Source organism: Scatophagus argus, chromosome 1 (assembly GCF_020382885.2).
Source record: "Scatophagus argus isolate fScaArg1 chromosome 1, fScaArg1.pri, whole genome shotgun sequence".
Lineage (NCBI taxonomy): Eukaryota > Metazoa > Chordata > Actinopteri > Scatophagidae > Scatophagus > Scatophagus argus.
The window spans coordinates 28,429,374-28,447,802 of record NC_058493.1 but is presented as its reverse complement, the minus strand read 5'-3'; the positions used below and the strand labels follow the sequence as shown (position 1 = coordinate 28,447,802).

General features: G+C 49.2%; 1 protein-coding gene across 6 annotated transcripts in view; it reads left to right on the top strand.

Annotated features, from left to right (window-relative positions):
- The window catches only part of LOC124063669 (SH3 and multiple ankyrin repeat domains protein 2-like), a 139,977-nt gene that overhangs the window by 95,733 nt on the left and 25,815 nt on the right, over positions 1-18,429 (top strand). For all 6 annotated transcript variants that reach the window (XM_046397545.1, XM_046397559.1, XM_046397568.1 and 3 more), the window contains 2 exons: positions 4,561-4,643; positions 6,932-7,056. In XM_046397545.1, the coding sequence (XP_046253501.1) occupies positions 4,561-4,643; positions 6,932-7,056 (208 nt within the window). The remainder of the gene's footprint in view (positions 1-4,560; positions 4,644-6,931; positions 7,057-18,429) is intronic.

Here is an 18,429-nt window from a genome sequence, read left to right as displayed (position 1 = left end):
CTGCTCCGCTGCTTTGGCCTGCATGTGATTAAATGGTTTTTTTTAGAATCAAAAGTTCAAAAAACATGCTCAGTTATCTAACTTTGCTGAAGTGAGTGGGGAAGATTTGCAGCAGCTGCTGAACACGGCGGCCTTTCAGCAGTTTGAAATGACTGCACTGCTCTCTGCACGCTGCGGGATGAGACCTGGAAGGCCCAGGCGTCAGGCCCAGGCAGCAGCATATGAAATGTGGTGAAGGACAGTGTGACATTTGCATCATTGCTCTGCTGGATCTCCTCTGGCAGACTTGGGGAACATGCTGGAAGGTGTTTTTTTCCACCAAGTGTCCAATATGGGTCAAGGTGAACCGTCGCTAACATCTCTCACCCAGTGCAGCGATGAAGGCTGGTTGGCCGAATGCAAACCCGTGGAGCAGACTGCAGACCCATGGGACTGCAGGTCCAGGGGCAGATCTCCTGTGGAGATGAAACTGAACCTGGATGTAGACTGATCTGTGCTCCCTAACAGATCAAAATGGTCGACCTTTGTTCTTCACATCAGATACTAAAACATTAATGGGTGGATTTCATTCGGTCTTTTCCAAGGCCCTAACATCAAGTCCTCGTTTTGCTCTTTAAAGATTCATAATTGTTTTTTAACTGTCTCAGGGTGCTCTTACATTCTGCATGAGGCAGGAACTCCCTGGTCTGTGTGTTCACAGGCAGGAGGAAGGTGCCAAACAGCAGCTCCATCTCATTCACAAATTAAAAGGACAGGGGAACTGAGCATTGAGTAGCACCACAATACTGCTGACAGCCCCAGTAGGTGAACAGAAGAACTGAGGTACACTATAGAGACAAAAGTATTGGGACAGCTGCCCATCACACCAACAGGGACTTTAATGACGTCTCATTGTAAACACACAGACAGCTTTGCAGCTCTAACAGCTTCCACTCTTCTGTGAAGGCTTTCCACAACATGTTGGAGTGTTTCTGTGGGAATTTGTGCCCATTCATGCAGTAGAGCATTTGTGAGGTCACACACTGATGTTGGACCAAAAGGCCTGGCTCACAATCTCCGTTCCAGTTCATCCCAAAGGTGTTGGATGGGGTTGAGGTCAGGGCTCTGTGTGGGCCAGTCAAGTTCTTCCACACCAAACTCATCCAACCATGTCTTTATGGAGCTTTGCTTTGTGCACTGGGGCACAGTCATGCTGGAATAGAAAAGGGCCTTCAACAAACTGTTGCCACAAAGTTGGCAGCATAGCATTGTCCAAAATGTCTCACGTGTCTCATGCCAATACTTTTGTCCGTGTAGTGTACATTTACAGTAGAAATATGTGGAACAGAGTCCTTCCACAGAGTCCGGTGACAACTGTTCACATACAGGAGAAGAAATGTGCTGCTGTAAAAATAGTCCTCAGCGCTGCGTGATCTGATGATGGTGTGTGTGTTCACAGTGACTGACAGATTATCCTTCGTCGGTTTTTACCAGCCGTCAGTCAGACAACATAAGAGCTTGATGGCTGCCTAACTACCCTTTAGCTGAACCTCCAAATAAAAGTTTGGAGTGGACAGCAGGAGTGACTGAACGTCTGACAAACAGACAGCCACAGGTCTGCTTGTCGATCCTCTCCTCTGAACTATAAATACGCCGCGGCCTCCCACGGCGGCGCCCGGTTTGAGGCAGCGCGCTCCCTGGGGTGAGCTTTCACTTCATCCCGTTGGGCGGCGTGTCCCACATCCTGCAGGCTCCGCCCTCCTCTCGTCACTTGTTGATCAAGATGACACCTTCGATAAACTGCACGTCGGTTTCCTGCCGGCTGACCTGCCGAAGCTGCCGTCGTGTCAGATGATCAAGGTGTGATTACCTGTGACCACCCGCGATGAGCCAGAGGCTGTGTGTGTGTGTGTGTGTGTGTGTGTGTGTGTGTGTGTGTGAGGGAATGCTGGGAGATAACCGGTGCAGGCCTCCCTCCTCTCTAGACATCTAGCGTTGCTAAGGGAACTGTTGCTAGGATGGCAGTCGCACATCTCTCCTGCTCTATTCTCTCTCTTTCTCCCTCTCTCTATGTCTCTCTCTCCCCTCTCTCTCTCCCTCTTTCTCTCCCCCTCTCGTTCTCCCCTCTCTCTCACTCTCTCCCCGTCTCTCTCACCCCTCTTTCTCTCTCTCCCTCCTTTCCCTCTCCTCTCTCTCTCCCCCTCGCTCTCCTCTCTCTCCCTCCCCCGTCTCCTCTCTCTCTCCCTCTCTCCCTCCCTCTCTCTCTCCCTCCCTCTCTCTCCCCCCTCTCTCCCTCCCTCCCTCCCTCTCTCTCTCTCTCCTCTCTCTCTTCCTCTCTCTCTTCCTCTCTCTCTCTCCCTCCCCCGTCTCCTCTCTCTCTCCCTCTCTCTCTCCCCCTTTCTCTCTCTCCCCCTTTCTCTCCCTCCCTCCCTCTCTCTCTCTCCCCCTTCTCTCCTCTCTCCCTCCCTCTCTCTCTTCCTCTCTCTCTCTCCCTCCCTCCCTCCCTCTCTCTCTCTCTCCTCTCTCTCTTCCTCTCTCTCTCTCCCCCTTTCCCCCGTCTCCTCTCTCTCTCCCTCTCTCTCTCCCTCCCTCCCTCCCTCCCTCCCTCCCTCTCTCTCTCTCCCCCTTTCCCCCGTCTGTTCAGCTGATGCGAGCTGAGTGATGCGAGCTGAGTGATGCGCCGTCACAGTGAACGCCTCAGGCTGGACGAGTGCACTTGGCCTTTAGGTTGTCCCTGTCCCCAGCTGCCGTCCCGCTCAGCTCTGTGATCTGTGTCTCCACACGGAGACAGAGCGAGACCAGTTGGGGGGGTGAAGTGGTCCTTTTTAACGGACAGAATCACGAGCTGAGGGGAGGATGTCGGGTCAGGCAGCTGACTGCTCAGTCAGACCTGAAGAGGTGCTTCTCATGGTGAAGGGATCCTCGCGTAGCGGAGAAGCTGCACCACCATATGGAGGCTTCACATGTTCAGCAGCGCCGGTGGAGGTTATCCTGAGCAGCTGCTGTCACTGTTAGTCAGCAGGAGGAGACATAATGTCATATGTGTTTTTAATGTATGCATTTGAAGCTGCGGGATGACTGAGCTGCTGGTGCTGTGGTTCAGTGAGGACAGAAACACGGACGATCAGCTGCCAGCACGTTCAAAATAAAAATTACTGATCGGTTATTGATTATCTAAAGATATGTTCTCACGGTGGGAGGAGGGTGGATGCTCACTGTGTCTCAGCTGGTCTTTGATTACCAGAATCTTTCTCCTTTGGGCCCCGAAGCAAATCTTGTTGGGTCTCTCTGTACCAAATTGTGTGGACCTGCTCTGACTGAAAGTGTCATGAGACAACTGTTGTTGTGATGTGGCGCTTTGTAAACAAATTGAATTGAATTAAATAGACAAGACAAACAGGAAATCAAAAAGCTGCCCAAAGTGCGGCCTGTGGGCCCAAGATTTGACCCAAATAAAATAGGTTTTATTTATTTCTAATGTAATTATACTTTTCAGTCCAAATCACCTGAGTTACCCCAACAGGTTTGTTTTCTTCTTTTTACTTTGTGTTGTGGATTGTTGAGGCTTGGTTTGTGTCAAACTCTGGATTCTTTATTCGTAGTGAAAATTATTCATTAATTATCATTAACACGACGTATATTAACATATTAACACGGTTAACACGACCTGCAAACAGCCAGCAGGATAAAGTCAAGCTGTTGTTGTAACCAATAATCAGTTGCTCTTCCAACAGTCCAACAGGTCCGCACAAACTCACACAAATTCAAATTATTTTTCATAATCTGAGCAAAAGGGCCAAAGTGACAGGAAGTCGGTCATTTAAAGGAACTTTACAACACAATGCAATAAGAGTTTGTTTTGGCCCACACACACACACACACACACACACACACACACACCCTCCCTCCCCACCAGCCAGGCGCTCCTGGAGCTGTGGCTGCACATTGCGGAGCAGCGCGCACACCTCGACATCATCCAGAGCGAGACTCCGCCGCTCCCGCCCTCCCTCACGCTCTCTCTCTCTGTTCCTCCACCCGCCAACCCGGCGAGCTTCAGCCTCCCTCCCCGCCGCATCATGAGCCATTAGCCGCTACCATCACCAGCCTGATGTCGCATCTCCTCGACGGCTCAGCACTCCCACACCGCCGGCCGGAGCCTCCGCAGCAGCAGCGGCGGCGGTAACCGCGCTGCCGACCCCGCGTCTCCGCGCAGGGGAGGCGGCTGACACGCGGCGGCAGCGGAGCAGCAGGGAGGGGAGGGAGGCGCGTCTCTTTGGTCTCCCCCTTTTTTTCTTTTTCTTTTGTTTTTTCTTGGGTCGTCTCTCTCTCCTGGAGATGCTGTCGCCGGGCTGTCGGGGCCGCTGTCATACCGTTTGATAGAGAGAGAGGCCGGCGAGAGGCGGAGGAGGGGGAGGAGGGGGAGGTGGTGGTGGTGGGGTGGGGTCGGGGTTGCCCTGCCCTGCCCTGGCCGGACTAACTCTCCTCCAGCAGCATGAACCTCCACTCGGGCAGGGCGTCCGTGGCCATGCTGCGGATGATGGGCTGTGCTAACGGGCGCTCTGCTCGCCATCTCCTCCACAGTGACTGCGTGGTGGACGAGAAGACCGTGGTGCTCCAGAAGAAGGAGAACGAGGGCTTTGGCTTCGTCCTGCGGGGGGCAAAAGGTAGGAACGTCCCCTCGCTTTCTCTTCCTTTTACTGTTTGTCTCTTTGTGCTGCCATTCACACAACGTCAACATCACACTGGCACCATCAAGGCTAACAGGCTCACTCCCCCAGTGTGTGTGTGTGTGTGTGTGTGTGTGTGCGTGCGGTGCAGGTTGGCTCGTTTTGTGTGTCAGTGCATGAAGTGATGCTGCACCCCCCTCCTCCAGTCTCCATGCAAAAACATGCAGATAAGTTGCGTTGTTAAAAATACTCATTTGCAAGCAACTTTATTGTGAGCTCCAGTGAAGACAGCACACACACACACACACACACACACACACACACACACACTGCAGGAGATGCACTCTGACTGCATGTGCTGCCCACCCAAACCTGCACACACTTTTTATATTCGAGGTTGTTCCCAGCTCACAGGCCTGCCATAAACATGTGTAAGGTGGTCAGCGGAGGACAGGCGTGGAGACGCCCTGCCGTCGTCCCCCCACATCAGGACGTGTGGTGATATGAGTGGCCCATCCAGGCAGGTTGATATTTCAGCAGGCCGTGAGATTGGCTCTAAAAATAGCCGGTTTGAGCTGCTGCGTCGGTTTCTATGACGATTCTCGCCATGTCATAATCCACGTTGCATTCCACAACTGTGCCGTGCTGTTTGATTGGCCTACACCATGGTTACTGTCGAGAGGTAAATTTAGTGTATTCATGCGCCCGTTTTTTTTAAGATTCGAGAAGGATGGAAAAGAGGGGGAGGCGGAGACGGAGAGAAGGACTGACATGGAGGGAGAGGAAAGAGGGATTTGGCTTGAAAAACAAGAGGAATGTTCTAGTCATTCTGACACACTCTGCTATCACCCCGGGGGAACTGACCCAGCCGAGCTTATCCTGCACGGGGGTGAACACACACACACACACACACACACACACACTGATGCTCGAGCTGTCACATAAGCTCACATCCTCTGTTGCTGTCTGTGTTTGTGCTGTGTTTTTGCTCTCCATCCATCCCCCTCTCCTTCCCCGTCACACACTCAGGCAGACACCTACAGAAACACAGTCATCACAGCCGCACAAATGGCCCGGCGAAAGCCTCGTACGCGCTCGTCGGCCGTGTCTTCCAGTCCGAGGATGAGTTATAGGAAGTGTCACTTGTCACCACTGGTTTCTCCCAGCTGCAGTGTTTTTAACCTCCCCGAGAGCAAGAGGAGGGAGGGCGGGCTGGAGCCATGCAGAAATACTACAGCAACCACTTTACAAACACAATCTGTGTTTCTCCCTGCGTGTTTCACCAAAACATGATGTTTGCATGTTTGAAGCGCTCTGAAGATCAGCAGCGCTGTTGTCCTTCATCCAAATAACGGAGCTCTGAGTATCGAACTGTCGGGTACTGAGGTGTTCTGTCCAGTCCTGCTTCCTTTCATCAGATTAATCGGCACTTTTCTAATTTTAGACGGCGGTTTATTTAGCCTGCTTTGTATTGAACTGAATTAACCTGAGATGTGACGAAGCTGAGAAGTTTGGTTTGTTTGACTGAAAAGAAAAGAAAAAACATGAGAGTGAGAGCTTCATTCAGGATATTTCAGTGTTTTTCCCCCAAAGTGACGTGCTGAGGACTGATGGCAGCCGATAAACGAGCTGCCTGATCCTTCATCAGGGGCCCCAAACAAACACAAACGGATGCTGAGCAGAGCGAGTTGCCGCCGCCGTCTGATGTGCTTTCTTGTTAAAGGAACAAACCCACCATCAGATGAGACTGATATCTGGTCATCCACCAACCAGAAGGTTGGTGGTTCGATTCCCAGCCGCTGCAGCCCACACGGTCACGATACTGAACCCCAAATTACTGAAAGTGTGTGTGAGCAGATGAGTGTGTGTTCAGGAGACTGGAGAAGCTCTCTCTGTGCTTACAGCCCATCTGTGGATGCCTGCTGCATGGTCAAACTAGCTGCAGCTGCAAAGCCTTCATGTTTCCACATCAGAGTCACCTTCAGTTCAGCTGGTCCCACCTGCCGTCCTCCTGAGCTGTTGGTCAGGACTTACATCCAATACGTTAGCTAACGCTGCTGAATTGTCACATGGCTCCAGTGAGAACACTGTTGTTTATGTTTTTCCTGCTGAACCCCTTGGTGCTAAGCTAAACCACATCCCACTCATGTGTGAGTATGTGGCACGGAGAGAAGAAGCTGATGTTTTGAAGGTGTCACGGCACCTCGGGTTCTGTGAGTGCTGTGGACTCTTTCAGGTTCTTTTTGCTTTCTCTAAAATCCTTTCTGTCCTCCCTCGCTGTGCAGCGGACACGCCCATCGAGGAGTTTACTCCCACGCCCGCCTTCCCCGCCCTGCAGTACCTGGAGTCGGTGGACGAGGGAGGAGTGGCATGGCAGGCGGGGCTCCGGACGGGCGACTTCCTCATCGAGGTAAGAGCTGCTTCGCCTCAGCGCTTCAGTGTGGTCAGAGAAGACGAATCCTGAGGGTTTGGCTTTGGCACCAGTGATGGCTTTGGTTCCTGGTCTCAGTCGCTGTTGTTGGACTCGACTTCTGCGCTGCTGCTTGCCTACATGTCAGTAATCTGAGCTTATTCTGATGCTGCACCAAGTTGTTCAGGATGGTGGCGTGAAATTCGCTAATTCTTCTACAAGCTGTTTGAATTGAATTCAGACTTAGCAAAGTGTGTGTGTTGTATTCCTGAAGGTTTTTTGCTCATTTATACGATGATGAGATTTTGTCTTAATGCTCGTTTGAAGAAGACTTTGTTTCATTTTAAACTGTTGTAACCGCCCTTTATTGTGAAATCGTCAAGGTGGTCTGCTGCCACTTCAGACGAGAAGGCGTCGCCACGCGATGAGACGTGAGTCTGGAGGCGTGTGTGTGGCGCTGCTGAGGCTGCTCTGTGTTCAGAGTGTGTTACAGGTGAGCCGCAGGTGTGAGCAGCGAGCAGCTTCACTTTACTCTCCACAGATCAGGTCACAGATTGTCTGCCGGTGTGGTGACGTGGTGGACGGAGGGGATGGAGGTCGTTCTCGTCTTGGTTCTTGGTCTTCTCCACATGTGCTTTTGTTGAACAATGCGAGCAGAAGAGGAGGAGGCTGCTTGGCTGTAGTGTGAGGTCACAGACGAGGGAATGTGAGATCATTTGGAAACAAACTGAATCTCCTGCACTTAAAGGTAGATTTTCTGTGTTTGTAGAGATTGTTATGAAGCCTGTAAAAATGAAAATCCCACTGCGTTGCATTATTTGATCTCTTGAGATCAACGCTTGGTTTTATCCAAATGACTTGAGATCATGTTTAGTGCTGGTGGGAAGCTTTGGGCCGAGTGTCGCGTGCTGAATATCACATGACATCCGGGCTGCTTTTGCTCACGTGTGTTGAGCTTTTCCTGCAGTTGTTAATATGACGGCTGGGTGAGAGAGCAGCGCGGCACTGAGGATGAGTCTATTTTCTGTTCGTGCTAAATGGAGCATCAAATGAGCAGAGCGAAGCGTATCTGTGTCTGCGGCGCTCGCTGCTTATCTCTCATTTGTTTTGTCTCAATTTCCCGTCGACCCCTTTAATCGTCTCATCGGTCCGCCTCCGTCTCAAGTCCGAACTGCAGATGCGTCGCGGAGCGAACGTGTTTGCAACATGCGTCGCAGGGTATGAAGATGTGTGACACATTCACAGCTGCACGGCCTCCAGCTGCTGAAGTCAGTATTCTGTAACGAGCGTGAGCAGAATGTCAGCGAGCCGTACAGTCGCCTCAGAGGAGGGTCGCTGTGGCGAAGCGTTTGAGGTGTTCGTGTGTCTCGTTGAGGTGATGGCGACTTGAAGCTCCACGTGGATTCTTTCCACTTCCTCAGTCTTTTCTACTACGGCCAGTGCTTACTGAACATAAATGATGAGAAGCAAACAGTCCATCAGACACAGGAAGCAGTAGTCAGACTGTTATTATCCTGTCTGTGCGTTCGTCTGACGTGACTGAGGAATGTGATTAAAGGTTCCCACTGGCTCCTGAAATGTATGCAGTATTTTTCTGGACAACATGTTGATGTTGCAGATTAAACTGTGCTCGGTTCTGACTGTTTGAGAGGTCTCGGGTTTCAGTGACGTGACGCGGGTCAGTGTGTAACAGAGGCTGCCTCCGGGACAGTGACAGGATTCAGTTTTTATTGGGCCTCTTTATGTTGATCCATAAGGTGGTTTCATATGGTCTTCAGAGTTCAGCCGTGAGTCCTACAGATCTTCGGCCTTCTCGTCCACCGTGTCTTTCATGATTTGCCAAACGAGTCAGCTTGACCGAACACACAGAGCATTAAAATCTGTTTGTGCTTCCTGAATGATCCAAACAGCTGTTCTAAATAAAGTGTGTACGTGGCTCACGATGCTGAACTCAAAGCGTGTCGGCTGGTGCGGTTTCTTCTGTCCTGTGGTGGTTATGATGTGGTGGTGATGGGGTTGCCATGGCAGCCACTTGGCTCTGGTATATAATCCCTTTACAGATGACCTGCAGGGTTCAGCTGAACAGATTTCCGGTGAGGAAGACGATGAGGTGATCTTCATCTTGCTCACACGTGAAGCAGACTTTGTCCGTCACATGTTTGGATGATGGATTTCTCCACGAACATCATCATCACTGTGAGCTCCTCGTCTTTCTTCCTCCTCCCACGTGAAACCACTCACACCAAGCTCTGCGGATTATCTCGATTATCGGGGCGACTTCACCACGACTTCAGGACGGAGACGTTGCTGCTCAGAGTTTTTCACATGTATTTTCTGTCTGTTTGAGCACAATGAGTGACGTGTCGTCTGGGAGGCAAACATCTCCAGAGCCGAGGTCTCCAAACCTCTGCAGCTCACGCGTTGCCAACAAAACAAGTGGAATCATGTTTTGAGTGGAAAGTCCCTTTTTATTTATTACACTGGTGCAATGGTGTGTGGTGAGTGAGTGAGAGTGTGTGTGTGTGTGTGTGTGTGTGAGTGAGAGTGTGTGTGTGTGTGTGAGTGTGTGAGTGAGAGTGTGTGTGTGAGTGTGTGTGTGAGTGAGAGTGTGTGTGAGTGTGTGAGTGAGAGTGTGTGTGTGAGTGTGTGTGTGTGTGTGTGAGTGTGTGAGTGAGAGTGTGAGTGTGTGAGAGTGTGTGTGTGTGTGTGTGTGTGTGTGTGTGTGTGTGTGTGTGTGTGAGTGAGAGTGTGAGAGTGTGTGTGTGTGTGTGTGTGTGAGTGAGAGTGTGTGTGTGTGAGTGAGTGAGTGAGAGAGTGTGTGTGTGAGTGAGTGAGTGAGAGTGTGTGTGTGTGTGTATGTGAGTGAGTGAGTGAGTGTGAGTGAGTGAGTGTGTGTGTGAGTGAGTGTGTGTGTTTTAAACATCTCCTTTCCCGTCCAGCTGTGCCCAGCTGTGCTGTTTCCCTCCTGCTGTACATTAGCACAACGTATCCGTTTGCATGCATGATTTAACTCCTGAGCATCAATCTTTCATCGGCTCTTACAGCTTGGCTTGCGTTTTGCGCTCTCGAACACCAGCACTCAGATCATTTGCCTAAATGTGTTTAAGTGGGTGCTCGTCTTCGTCCCCATCAATAACGGCCGCACTCCAGCAGCCTGTGCTTCATTTCAGTGCAGCTCGTTGGCTTTGAGCGAGCGAGACGAGTCGGCGAGGGGGGCGTCCCGCTGCAGCGTGCGACCGAGGAGGAAAAGGACTTCGTGATCGCCTGCGCTCGAAAGGCCAAAAGTCAGGAAGCCACAAAGGGGGGGAGGTGATTGCGACGATGCGGCGCGGCTCGTCTCTTCGTCCTCCTGGCTGGACGATGTGTGCTGGAGCGGAGTCGTTCCCTGTGGCCGCAGTAGGTGGTCGCTCATCATAATTGCCTGGTGTCCTCCGGGGTCGTCTCATCGAGTTCATCACAGGACACGGTGGCTCGTTATCTCTGCCCTCCTGTTAGCCAGCGCCTTGCTGTGCAAAGCTTTCGTGCTGCTTTCAGGGTTCAGGACGTTACTGCTGATTTCTTACAAATTAGTCTTGAGGTGCGTTTTTATTCTTAAGAGGAACCCACTTGTCTGTCCCACAGGCTGTGTTCTCGTTTCATTTACAACCTCGACAAGCAAAACTGCCAAAACCTGCTTATCTGTAGCCAACTCTAAATACCAGAACTCACTCTGCACGCAGCCTGAACTGATGTAAAGAAAGTGAACACTTCTGACAGATGCTCCTTCTAAATAACTTTGACGTTTGTTTCCCATTTGTTCCACTGCGTTCCTCACTGTCTGGCAGCTTCTTTGATTGTATGTGATGAGGAGTTCGTACAGCGGTTGAAAACAATCCTCCAAGAGCAGCTGACGAAAGCCGTTTTGTTTTTTAAGAAGCAAGAAAACAAGTTAAAAACCTTGTGAGAACAAGAAAATAAAGATGTGACAAGCAGTTTAGGTTTCCCTGCAGAAGGAGGCGGGTGGACGTGGTGTGGTCGAACCTTCACCTCCACACCACCTCCACTGGACTTCCTGGTCAGACAACAACATGAATTGTCCCAGAGATCCACCATCACCTCGAGTAAATGCTTTATTTACAGCTGATATAATCTGCCACCGGCGACGTTTGACATTTAAACCTGCGCCCGAAATGAAGAATCCGCGAAGCTACTGACATGTTTTGCACGGCTGCAGTTTGCTAACAAAATAGAGCAAAGAGAGACCGGATCCAGAGTGGAATATCGGCCATCTGACTCTGATGTGCTCTAACTGCTCTCCCAAAGTTAAAAATGTCCCCCGTCCTTCCCATTTCCTCCTCCGCTGTGAGCCGCGCTGAGCTGCAAAGCATCGACCAACAGCAGGAGGAAGTCCTGACTGCTAACAAACCAAAGAGCAGGATGAGACGCAGTCATGGGGTCACTGAGTTATAGCCTTCCTGACTGTACATCCACCATCCATAAGAAGTTAGCATGTTGTGTGTGTGCGCCTTCTGTTCACGTGTGTGTGTGTTTTGAATGTGGGGGGATGGAGTAAAGCACTTACTCTCTTATATAACACACAACTTTGGTCAAGAGAAGGATGTGTGACCAGTGTAACATGCAAATGCATCTGCCTGCCTGTGCCCCCAGGTGTGTGTGTGTGTGTGTGTGTGTGTGTGTGTGTGTGTGTGTGTGTGTGTGTGTGTGTGTGTGCGTGTGTGTGTGTGTGTGTGTTCTTGTCCTTCTGTCAGCTCTCTGCCTCTCTGCATCTCTCTGAGGGATGCAACGCAGCGCTCGGCTGTCGGTTGTGCAGTGAAGTAGCACAGGCCGTCCTCAGCGTTTGTCCTCCCTCCTCGCCGTGCAGCAGGCAGCTCAGCGACTGCGTCTCAACCAAGAAAACAGATCCACATCCCGGGCTGCAGCCGCTGTGTGCAAGCTTTGATTTGTGGAATGAAAAAGAGCTCCTGTGTTTATGTTGAGGTCCAGCTCTGATATTTCATCCTGATGAGACTGTAAGCGTGTGATTTAAAACAGGAAGAAATTATAGTCTTCAGCAGTGTTTCAGCTCAGGAAATGTTCTTACACTGTAATCCAACCGTGCACCTTCTGAACTCGAATTCCTTTCTTTTACTGCCCCAAGACGAGATGACCTGCCTCATTAACTCATTTAAACCAGACAGAAACAAAATACAACTGGCTCCACTAGCTCCTCGGCTAACTGCTAACTGCTAACTGCTAACCGTAGCTTCAGCTGCAGCCAAATGTAACCACAGCAGACAGTACAGGGAGCAGCTAGTCTGGTAGGCTGCTCACCGTACTGCCAGAGCTACCTTTGACCATGTTTTACAAGCTTCAAGGCTAACGGGAACAATAAGCTGTTTTTGAAATCAGCTGGGTCTCACATTGTGCCTTTAGATCCAGTCAGCAGCAGATTCTCCTCTGCTCTAACTATGACCAGAGCCATAACAGCACATAATGAGCTTTTATAAGATCGTAGTTTGAATCAGTGGGATGTTGCATAGGAGGCTTGATTTGATCAGAGGATTGGGAGTCAGTGATCTGTTTGACCTCACTGATGAGAATTGTTCCAGAACGGCTTGTCACGGTTCACAGTGACAACCGCTGGCGTCTCAGTCAACAACATGAAGCAGCTACAGATGAGCTGCTCCAAGTCTTCCAGTCAACATGAGACCTCGTGTTGTATAGAAGGAAGTGGGCCTGCAGCTATTACATTTCCTGTTTTCAGAGTTTTGGTGAAAACCCACAAGAGGTGGCGTCTCTGTAAATACAGTATAATGCTGAGGGAGTGATGAAGTCGGCTTAAGCTCACATAGAGGGAAGATAATAGAGAAGAAAGTGTTCAGAGCTTCCCTTCGGCCCAGTGCAGCTCAGACAGATGGCCTGTGTGTGTGTGTGTGTGTGTGTGTGTGTGTGTGGGGTTTATTGGTTGTCTGTGTGTTTACACCACGATTGCATTGGTACGTCTGTGTTCGATGTTCTTTTCGTGAGCAGGTGTGTCATTGTGAAGGATCACCTGCAGTGGTGTTTCCCCCCACAGCACATACGTATTGATTTATGGGTGTTTTCGTTAGCGATTTACTTGAATTGCTTGACTTGCTTTTAGCAATTTTAAATGTTCCATGTATGCAGTAATGTCACTGCAGCACATATCATGGGACATTATGGCAGCACAAAATAAAACCGTAGTTAAAAAGTTGACAGGACAGAGAAGACAGATTGGAATGTTTAGCTTCTGGAGGAGGCTGCATTACAGTCAGAAGTACGATGGACGCAGTCAGCCCCCAAACCTCCGTCTGAGCTTTGGGTAATTCTCTCTGAACCTTCCAAACCCCGAAAATGGTGTTTGAGACAAAGAAAATGAATTGCCAACTGAACTGTTTCAGCTTCTTGAAATGGAGAACTTACTGCTTTTTATGGCCATTTATGAGAGTAAATTAAAAGTCTTTGGCTTTTGAACTCTTGCTTGGACAAAAGATGTCACTTTGGGCTCTGGGAAACTGAGGAGCATTTTTCAACCTTTTTTTTACATTTTATAGACTAAACAATTAATCAATTAGTCCTAAAGATAATCAGCGGATAAACTGATAATATGAGCGGCCGAAGCCGTTCGACCAGTTTCTGTGACGCTTATGTTTGTGTTATGACTTTGGGTTTCATTTTTCTATGAACAAAACAAAGATGCTGCAGTCACACTGATTGTACTCGTGAGGGCTGTGAACTGATCGAGGTAAACGTGTTTCATGCGACTGCTTTGTTCCTCCTCTGTTTTCCTCAGGGCAGCTCTGATAGATCTGCTGTTCGCTACCTGCTCAGGTAGGCAGTTAGTTACCGGCCGGTGAGGAAAGTGGAACATTTAGCAGCTAAAGGAGCAGATGTTTTTCTCAGGAGTCGGCGGAGACAACAAACAGAGCTGAGAGGAGAGTAAATATTGTACTTCGGTTCATCAGGTGGTCAGAGACTCGACTCCAAACGAATGCTAATGTGGCTCTGCTGGATGTGTGAACATGCGACTGTTTGCCCACACGTTCGCCCTATCAGCTGTGATGGTCTGGCAGCCTGCTCTGAAATGTCTGACGAGTAGATGTGTTTTAATGAATGAATTTGTCCTTGTTGGGTTTTGTCAGACTGACATGTGATGTGATGTGATGAGTTCATGTTTGTCTAATGTTGACTGGTGGAAGGAGTTACGGTGCGACCTCAGCTTTTGGATTTACCTGTGGAACAGTGACAAAAGTCTGTTTCCTTTCCTTTAACACTCATCAGCAGGTCTGCTCGCAGGTCAGGTCTGCTCGCTCTCCAGTCTGTGGGTTTAAACTGCTTTGATTTTATGCAAACTGACTGAATTAGCGTTTGTTATTATGAGAAGTTGTGGCGGAGCTCCCAAAATGTGGAGGGGGACAGAAATGGACGATAACGTTCAGATTTGTTTTCATCAGTGTGCAGTCACCTGAAATTAGGACTGAACCTTTCATACCCACACGAGGAGTCTGCCATGTTGCACCTCCATGCTTTTGTTTTTAGCAGCCACTGCAGGGGAGGGTGTGTCCAGGTTCAGATTGTTGGACCTGGACCTGAGTCACCGGCACTGAATCCTTCTTGTATTGCATTTTTAATAATCAATATGACAATGTGATTAAGCTCCTCTGGTTGATATGCTGTAAATCTCTGCATAGACTAATCACAGTGTGTGTTTGTGACTCACACTCACACACACACACACACTTGCACGGTAAAATAACAGATTGACTGCTTAGAGATGGAACGTTTTCTTCACTATTGTGATGTCAAACTTCACAAGAAGTGAAGCTGAATGGTTGTTGTCCTGCTTTTGGTGCTGCTACACTCTCATTGAGGAGCCCTCGTTCGGTTCCACTTGGCTGAGTCACGTGTGGCGTTCGCTGTCACAGGTCCAATCTGGTGTTGACCGCTTTGAGATTTCCACGTTGGCCCAACCCTCTGATCAGCACCTCTCAGTGACAGTCGGTTATCTCTCACACACGCAGCTGAGTGCACACAAACCACACAAGTCAACGCACACACACACACACACACGCAGATACACGCACCAACATCACATGATGTTCAGCCTTTAAATAACACAGAGTGGAAGCTTCGTTTCCTATGAATAATTTATTTATAGGTACAGCAGCCTGCCTGAGCACCGTGGGCTCAGCCATGCTGCTCTCTGTGCGCTGCTTTTTATTTTTAAAACAACCACATCGCAGCCCACCATCAAAATATGGCATGAGACCAAAACCTTTTAAGATGGCTGCACTGGGAGCAGAAGGAAATGGGGTGAAATTTTGGCAAAGTGGTTCATTGACAAAAAAACGACCCACATTTAAAAAAGAAACTCAATTCGAGCTCAGTATCAGACTGAGTCCCCGTTTAATGTAAATGGTACGATCCCCCCACCCCCACGCACACACACATTCCCAGCACCGCTCCCACCTCCAGCCGTATCACACAGCAACTGTCGCTTAGCAACCGGGAACATGTTGTAGCTTTCTGTGTACACAGTGATGATGATGCAGCTTTTACGAGAGACTCACTGAGAGTCTGCGGTGGAGCTCGTGGGAGACGAGAGGACGGAGAGAAGGGACGAGGCAGCTGAGGCCTGGGGGGACAACAGGAAGTTAGGTTTGTTGTCCATCTTCAAAGTAAAACTCAGGGTTGAGTTTTGTAAGATGGAAGAAATTTGTCTTGGGAAGCTGCTTGGTAATCATGAAATTAACATTTCAGAGCTGGTTTTAATGATATTATCAATACAAAATACAAATCCACTTTTATTAACAGTTTTACAGTTTTTTTAAAATGTGTTCCTTTTATTGGCCAAAAAAGTACAGTAAAGGACAAAAAAAAGCAATAATCATCTCTGACAGTCGTTCTGTCTCTCTAATCTCAAGAGATGCTCGTCAGAACTTTGGAAAACTGAACAAAGTGCTTACTCAGTACCAAAATAAAGTGTTGGATTTGTACACATCTGTGAACCATGGATGTGTGTCACACCAACATTTCTACTGTGTGTGGGTCGTATCATGTTCAGATCACACACACGCTCCTCTCTGCTGACTTTCCTGCCCACTGGCCAACACAGCATTTCAGCATTTTTAGGAGACACTGGGACACTTTGCAGCCGTCTTCAGGTCAAGAAGGACTTCAAAGTGCACCACTTTCCTGGACTACCTCACACCAGCACCTAAACCTGACCTTGTACCTGAACCTTACCAGACCTATGAAGCCTCATCATTGAAAGCTGCTGAAAGTTTCAGCATATTTGACTGATGCGTGTTGCAGAAACACTGACATGATACACACAAATTAAGCATACCTGTGGTCTGTAGCAACGTACGATAGCAATATTTATTCTGATAACTGGGCTGCGAGAGAGTAAGTAAATATGTCCTTGTGATTTGGGTGAACTGGCCCTTTAACTTCAATCAAATCAAACCCAAATACTTAAGAGCTGCCGTGTGTGACCCTGCAGTGTCGGCTCAGGATGTGACGCCCGTCCACACTGGATGTGTGCCAGCAGGGCAGAGCGGCAGCTAACGCTTTGAGCCGCCCGGTAGTGACCTTTTCTGTTTCTGTTCAGCCATTGGCTGGCAGTGGAGTCTCGTGACCAACAGATTCGACGGCAGACGATTCCTTCAGTCCGTCTGTCCGCGTCTCTGGGCTGCAAGTCTTACATTGTGTACGTGCTGTCCGAGTGTTTCAAGAGAAGGACTTGAGAATGAGTGAGCCTGACTGTGTGTGTGTGTGTGTGTGTGTGTGTGTCTGTGTGTGTGTGTGTGTGTGTGTGTGTGTCTGTGTGTGTGTGTGTCTGTGTGTGTGTGTGTGCTCTAACATGTGCTCTCATAGTCAGTTTGATATTCAGCCACATGATTCACCAGAGTCAAGACTCTTCTAAGTAGGACTCTGAGTCATCAGAATAAAACTCTTTTCTCTGTCTTCCCCTCCTCCCTCCTCATCCTATTTCAATCCTTTACTTTTTTCTCCTTTATGTTTTCGTGTGTGTGTCTCTCCCTCTCTCTCTCACACACACACACTTTGTGTCTGTATATTTCTGTATTTAATGAGCCTGCTTTGATGTGCTGTGGCTTCCTACGAGGGGAAAACACACACAGAATTCAGAGACTCCCACCAGCAGATCAGCTCCATGTTTCAGACGCTGATGATGAGTGCTGCTGCTGCTGTGTGCAGGTACAAGCACATGTGTGTGTGTGTGTGTGTGTGTGTGTGTGTGTGTGTGTGTGTGTGTGTGAGGGGGGTTGCTGACTGTCTCATTTCAACACTTGTTTTTTTTTACTGCTCAAAGGAAGAAATTCATCATTCATGTGTTGTCCTTTTCAGTTGCTGTTGTTGCTAAATGTCTTTTACTCATCTCGTCTGTTTTGTGAGGCAAACCGCTGGTTGACAGCTCAGAGACGTCACGTGGTTAAAACGATGGAAAACGGAAGGATTCTTGGACAGCAACACCGCACTTAGATGAATGGCGACGTGCTGATCTGAACCGCTGGATCGAGGTGATACTGACCTGTGAGGCAGACTGGGTGTCAGCGCGACCGATCCACATTAAGTACAGCATGAAATTCAGTGTTTCTGCAGTCACATTCATTAACAGACACAGCGGGCCTCGCCGCGACCTCCGGCTGAGTACTGGTGGTTCATACTGGGTCCAGCACTTGCTATTTATCACCTAACTGCTTCTTTTCTCAGCAAAATGAGATTAGATTTAATAAAATTAAACAGAAAATTAATCATCTTCATGGGGCTGTTCCTCAGGGTTTGGGCTCGGCCCCTGACCTCCAGTGAAGGGAAATCTTAATGCTTCAGCACACCAAGACATTTTGGACAATGCTATGCTTCCAACTTTGTGGCAACAGTTTGTTGAAGGCCCTTTTCTATTCCAGCATGACTGTGCCCCAGTGCACAAAGCAAAGCTCCATAAAGACATGGTTGGATGAGTTTGGTGTGGAAGAACTTGACTGGCCCACACAGAGCCCTGACCTCAACCCCATCCAACACCTTTGGGATGAACTGGAACGGAGATTGTGAGCCAGGCCTTTTGGTCCAACATCAGTGTGTGACCTCACAAATGCTCTACTGCATGAATGGGCACAAATTCCCACAGAAACACTCCAACATGTTGTGGAAAGCCTTCACAGAAGAGTGGAAGCTGTTAGAGCTGCAAAGCTGTGTGTGTGTTTACAATGAGACGTCATTAAAGTCCCTGTTGGTGTAAAGGTCAGGTGTCCCAATACTTTTGTCTGTGACCCTGTGATTGATTGGCGACCAGTCCAGAGTGTAGTCTGGCTCTCACCTGTGGTCAGCTGGGACAGGCTCCCCCCTGTG